This window comes from Quercus lobata, chromosome 9, assembly GCF_001633185.2.
Source record: "Quercus lobata isolate SW786 chromosome 9, ValleyOak3.0 Primary Assembly, whole genome shotgun sequence".
Lineage (NCBI taxonomy): Eukaryota > Viridiplantae > Streptophyta > Magnoliopsida > Fagales > Fagaceae > Quercus > Quercus lobata.
The window spans coordinates 35,743,802-35,749,801 of NC_044912.1; the positions used below are offsets into that span (position 1 = coordinate 35,743,802).

The following is a 6,000-nucleotide window of genomic DNA, read 5'->3' on the forward strand; positions in this document are numbered from 1 at the left end:
TCATTTTAAAGTAGATGGATAAAATTTTAAAAATTCAATGATGAAATTGTTCTAAAAAATTGGAGAAATTATACTTTATCACCCTAAATTATATCTGTATTATACTTTGTACCATAAACTCTTCGAATGGACGTTTTGCACTTTACATTCCAATGTTAAGTTTACTATTAACTTGAATTAAAATTCAAAATTTAAAGTGCAAAATGTAATTATGAGTAAATTTAGGGTGATAATATGTAATTTCTCATTTATTTTAAAGGCATTGAGATGAGAGGCAATAAAGACTTTTTACATGGTACCATATTTTTCCATACAAGTTAACAACAAACTTGATGTCAGGTGACTCGGGTGTAAAGTGTAATAAGGATCATAGTTTAGAGTGTAAAATATGTATTCAAAAATTTTAAGGTGTAAAATGTAATCAATAGTATAATTTAGTGTGGTAATTTAGAAAATCCTAGTCCTAAAACATGATGTTAAAGAGTACAATTTTAAGTTATGATTGATAAAATTTAATAAGAGTTTGAGCAATTCCTTATCCCGGAAGTATATATAGTTGCAGGAATAGATCATAGATGTAATTTATTGCGCTTCACACTTTTTTGGTTGCTTACTTTCTGTTAACCATTATTCTTTCTCAACTTCCGTGCTTCCAACTGATAATAATCCGAACAATTTTTGACATATAAACATTAATCATTCCGTAGGATTCTCGAAAAGGCGAAAAGAAATCATCCCTTTTAGCAATTATTGTATATGCTTAAGGTGATCATCCTTTTATGAAAAAGAGGCGATCATGCATGATCTCTTATATTTGTTTGAGGTAAAAGATTTATCTCTAAGGCCACGGTGTGAACCATTGTCACCTGTATTAAAGACATTCTTTGAAGGGAGATATATATATTTGCAGGCACTAAAAACTATCTTTTGAAATGAAAAGATAATACAAATGGGAGTAGAGATAGGTCACTTTTAGTCAGCAAAAAGAGTGAAAAATATCCTCTCTCTTTTTTTTTTTTTGGTAAGTACTATAGACTATCAAAGCTCCCATGGCCCCCATTACCCATAAATAAATATATAGAAGGACCCAAATTTTTTTTCTAGAATTAAAAAGGTCCCAAATTTTTACTACAATAATTGTTAAAAAATAAAAAGAAGTAAATAAGTGAGTTGTACAGTGTACATTTTTTCTCCCACCTCTAAGAAGGCTCCTAAATTATTGGGTCTGCAAATTTTTTTTTTTTTCTTGTTTTGTTTTATCATGGGACTATAAAAATCTAAGTCAATTGAAATATTCTTCTAAAACAAAAGTCGATTGAAATATTAAATTAATTTTTTGGTGAAAAATAAGAAAAAATTACTCCCTCCGTCCCACTTTGTTCGTCCTCTATTCCATTTTAGGATGTTTCAAAATATTGTACTGTTTCTAAAATTAGAATTAATTAATTTACTAATGTTCCTATAATGCCTCTACTTTATTTCCAAAACCATTTGAAAAGATAACCAACAAATATTTTAAAAAATCAATATTAATTAAAAAGATAAACAAGAATTTGTATTTGAAGTAATCCAAAATTGCTTGGAGCCAATACCCAATAGTTTTTGTATTGTGTTGTAGATTTTTCAAATTTGATCAAGAGGATAAGTTACAATTTGTGCGGTGTAATTTCAAAAATGCTAATACTGGTAAGGAGTAGATTTTTGTGCTTGTAATTTAAGATTTAATATTCCTATTTTTTGATAAATTTATTTAAGGGTAGTTTTGAAAATTTATACATTTTTTAAAGACAGATAAGATAATAAATAATATTATTTTAAAAAGTTTGATTTTAAAAATAAGACAAACAAATTAGGACAGTGGGAGTACATTTCAAACCTTATATAGTTTAGGGAATTCAAAAAGTATAAAAATTAAAAACCCAAATTTCAAAAAAGTAACAAATTAGTGATTATCATTTGAAAAAGAGATGTTAGCAAATTAGTGATTGTCATGATCGAAACACTTTGTTTTCAAAAGTAACAAAATTAAAACTCCAAATTTCAAATTTCAAAAATTAACAAATTATTGATTGTAATTTGAAAAAAGAAATGTTAGCAAATCCTATCTATTTATACAAAAACTTTTGAATAATATTGCATTTTGAAGAATGGTTTTTGAATTTTTTTTTTTTTTAAAAAAATGCCTCAAATTATATGAAGCCAACCCTGATAGCAAACACACGATGTACACAAAATTAATATCTCAGTAAATGAGTAGTTAGAGCACATTCTACAAGCCAGGAGGGGTTTCCTCGAGCCACACTTTACATGTTAGAGCTTTAATTTGGAGAGCTAGGGATATGCTAGCTTTGAAGCTCCCTTGTTACAAGGCTTGAAAACAGTACGTGTGTGTTTCCCAGCTTCCGAAAATGTTTCATTAATAAAAGTAACCAGATATAATGAATTCATAACCATTCATGCAATTAATCTCAAATGGCAAAATACAACATAAAAAAATGATTAACTGAATAACCATCCATTACAGCATGAAAAACAAAGTAAGCATCCTCCGATGATAAAGAAACAAAATAAACAAAACAAGCAAGGTATGTACTTGTTGAACTACTAATTAAGAAAACATAATAAATTTATGTGATAACCAGAAACAGCTAGAATTACTCTTCACCTTCTTCATCAATCTCCTTTGACATCTCCTCCAGCGATTTCCCCTTGGCATCCGGCACTAACAATGTGAAAAAGAAACCAAACCCACAAATCACAGCAAGCGCAAGGAGAGAATTTCTCATACCAATCCCAGCAGGGTAGCCTGGATCAGCCTTTGATTTGTCCTGGTTCTGTGAGGCATATAAGAACCCGAAAGCTCCAACTATTGCACCCGCCTTGCCCGAAGCTGCCGAGATACCATGACAAGTTGATCGAAGCCTTGCTGGGAAAATTTCTGCTGGCACAATGAATGTGGTGCTATTAGGCCCGAAATTGGCAAAGAAGAAGGTTAGGCCATACATGACCACAAAGCCGATAGGATTAGCCTGACTTTTCCAGTGCTGGTAAGGAATTGCAAGAGCTAACATGAAACCTGTCATGCAGAAAAACCCAATTAACTGAATGGCAAACCGTCCAATACGATCGATGAGAAGGACTGTGGCCCAATAACCAGGTACTGTGCCACAAAGAGCAATGAGTGTTTGAGCCCTTGCAATCATGTAAACCTCATCAATGGCACTCATGTATTTCGCATTAGGAATCCAACCAACTGCACTGAAAATGTCCTTTTGGAACAAATTCTGACTATAATAAGCAATGTCAAGCAAGAACCAAGTGGTTGTTGTTCCCAACAAGTGAAGCCCATGTCGACTACGAAACTCTTTAGACCACAATCCGAAAGTGTTTCTTTCTTGGGTAATCACTATCTGCTCATCTTTTGCTTCTTGAATTTCAATCTGCAACACCTTAGCCATGTCTTGGCAAGCTTTTGTTTCATCCTTAGCAACCAATGCAGTGTAACGAGGAGTCTCTGGCATCTTCATGCGCCAATAATACGTCAATCCGGCCGGAACTGCACCAAACATAAGAATAATCCTCCACACATAATCAGCCTGAGGAGGAACAGATCCAATGGCGCTTACAGCAAAAGGTGGGGGATGGAAAAAATTCCGAAAGACGAAAGAGACTAATATAGCCACAGCACCACCAGCAAGAATTCCAAACCCTTGCATGGCAAATACTGCAGCTATAAAAGAACCCCTAGTTTTCTTGTTAGAGTACTCAGCCATGATTGTTGCAGAGAGTGGATAATCTCCACCAATACCAAACCCAAGCCAAAACCTGAAGAAGCATAGCGTAGCCACCACTGCCTCAGGTGAGTGACCAAAGGAAAGACCCGATGCAATAGAGCAACCAACCATAAGCATCAAAGTTATGCCATAGACTCGCTTTCGACCCATCTTGTCACCAAGCCACCCGAAGAAGAGTTGCCCAGCTAAAGTTCCACAGAATGCGACTCCATTTACAGCAGAAGCAACATTAGGAGGAAGACTACCGGGTTTTGATGAACCTTCAACCTGGTAATATAAGCGACCAAGAAGCTTGGTGACAAGAGAAATGCAGAAGAGATCATAGGAATCAGTAAAGAACCCCATCCCAGCTATTACCACTGCAGTAAAGTGGTATAGCTGAGTTTTTGCTTGATCCACAAGGCTAAGAACTTGAAGTTGGTCTCTGGCCATGGCTGTGACTCAAAAGTTTTCTCTGAAATTACTTTGAATCTGAGACTAGTTGGGAGGTGTGTGTTTGTTTATATGAGAAATGAAACCAAGGCAGAGTGTTTAAAATCTTAACAGAATACGTGAATCACTGAGAATAAAAAGAGTTAGTAGAAATCTACTTGACTGTGGAGTATATCTAAGAATAAACTTCTAAGTTACTTGACTTCCGAGAATATATCATTTAAATTTTTAAGTTTATCAATTTTAAATTAGTTTTCTCTATCCTTTTCTAGTTTTTAAAAAAGAAAATGGTTTACTTGATAAATAAATTTTAAATTTTAAATTTTTTTTAAAATCATCTATAAGCTACACCCTGTCACCCTCTGAATCTAATTTTAATTATTTAAGTCTCCAAAAAAAATAGTCTCACTAAAAATCTTGATTGACCAAGTTCAAAAAAGAAAGTAAAAAAATCCTTACTGACACAACGTTCATGTATAACAATAATAATTAGGTTACTTTTATTATTATTAATTATTATTTATTTATTTATTTTTATACAAGATAGAAACTCTACTCTATCTTAATCTAAGTGTATATATGTGTGAAACTTTATTCTAAAAACTTGAAATCCGATCCTTACTCTCCAAATCACACAAGCACTTAAAACTTGTGGAGTCATTTTTATTATTCTTATTTTTACTATTAATTATTAATAAAACATTTCCTGTAAAGAAAAAAAAATTCAAATATTATAGAATGATGGTATTTGTTACACACAAATTATTACAAACAATTAATTACCTATTATAAAATTATTATAACAACTAGAAAAACAGTTAAAACTTTATACTTTATACTAACTATCATAATATTGTATATACATAATATAATGATTACATTCATAATATAATGAATTTGTGAAATTCCTTAAATCTATAATAATCTATATTCTATTTATATGATATATCTATATAATATAAAACGGAAGATGTTTGATATTTTGTACTTCATAAACTTTTGCCATCTCAACTATGAGTACTCTCTCTGTCCCAATTTATCTGTCCTATTTGAAAAGTCAATCTTTCTAAGGAAACATCATTTATACTATTGTCTGCTTTATAAAAATATATAAGTTTACAAAACTACTCTTAAATAAATTTATCAGCTTTTTTTTTTTTTTCAAAATAAATTTGTCTCAAGATCTCTCTCTCTTTCTCTAACTCTATTTACCCATTGTTGAGGACTTTTTTTTTGCCCCACATGACACTACTTTATTGGCAACTCACGCCACATCAACATATTATTGAGTTTTTTGGCAAATCTCTTTAAAGTCCAAAATAAGCTCATATCTAATTCAAATACATGGATTGGGCAAACATGAACTACAACAAAATGTATTTTCAGTGATGAAAAAATTCGTCACTAAAAGTCCAGTTTTTCGTCACTAAGGACCTTTAGTGACGAAACTCATTTCGTCACTGTAACCACGTCACTAAAAGTCCTGGTGACGAAAAATTTCGTCACTAAAAGTTCGATTTGATTTAAAAAAAAAAAAAAAAAAACTTTTAGTGACGAAAACGTTTCGTCACTAAATGTTTTCCTCACTAAAAACACTATTCAATAACGAAAATATTTCGTCACTAAAAACACTTTAGTTTACTGAATCATATTTAGTGACAAATAATTTCGTTACTAAAACTATGTTCGGGTACATATAGTAACGAAAAAATTCGTCACTAAAACTATTTTTAAGAAAATCCAAGCACATATAGTGACGAAAATTTTCGTCACA

General features: G+C 31.7%; 1 protein-coding gene across 1 annotated transcript; it reads right to left on the reverse strand.

Annotated features, from left to right (window-relative positions):
* Nucleotides 1-2,488: 2,488 nt before the first annotated feature.
* Nucleotides 2,489-4,292, reverse strand: LOC115960622 (inorganic phosphate transporter 1-4-like). The gene has a single exon (XM_031079559.1). The coding sequence runs from the start codon at nt 4,224-4,226 to the stop codon at nt 2,655-2,657; it is 1,572 nt and encodes a 523-aa protein (XP_030935419.1). The 5' UTR covers nt 4,227-4,292; the 3' UTR covers nt 2,489-2,654.
* Between the last annotated feature and the right edge of the window lie 1,708 nt (nt 4,293-6,000).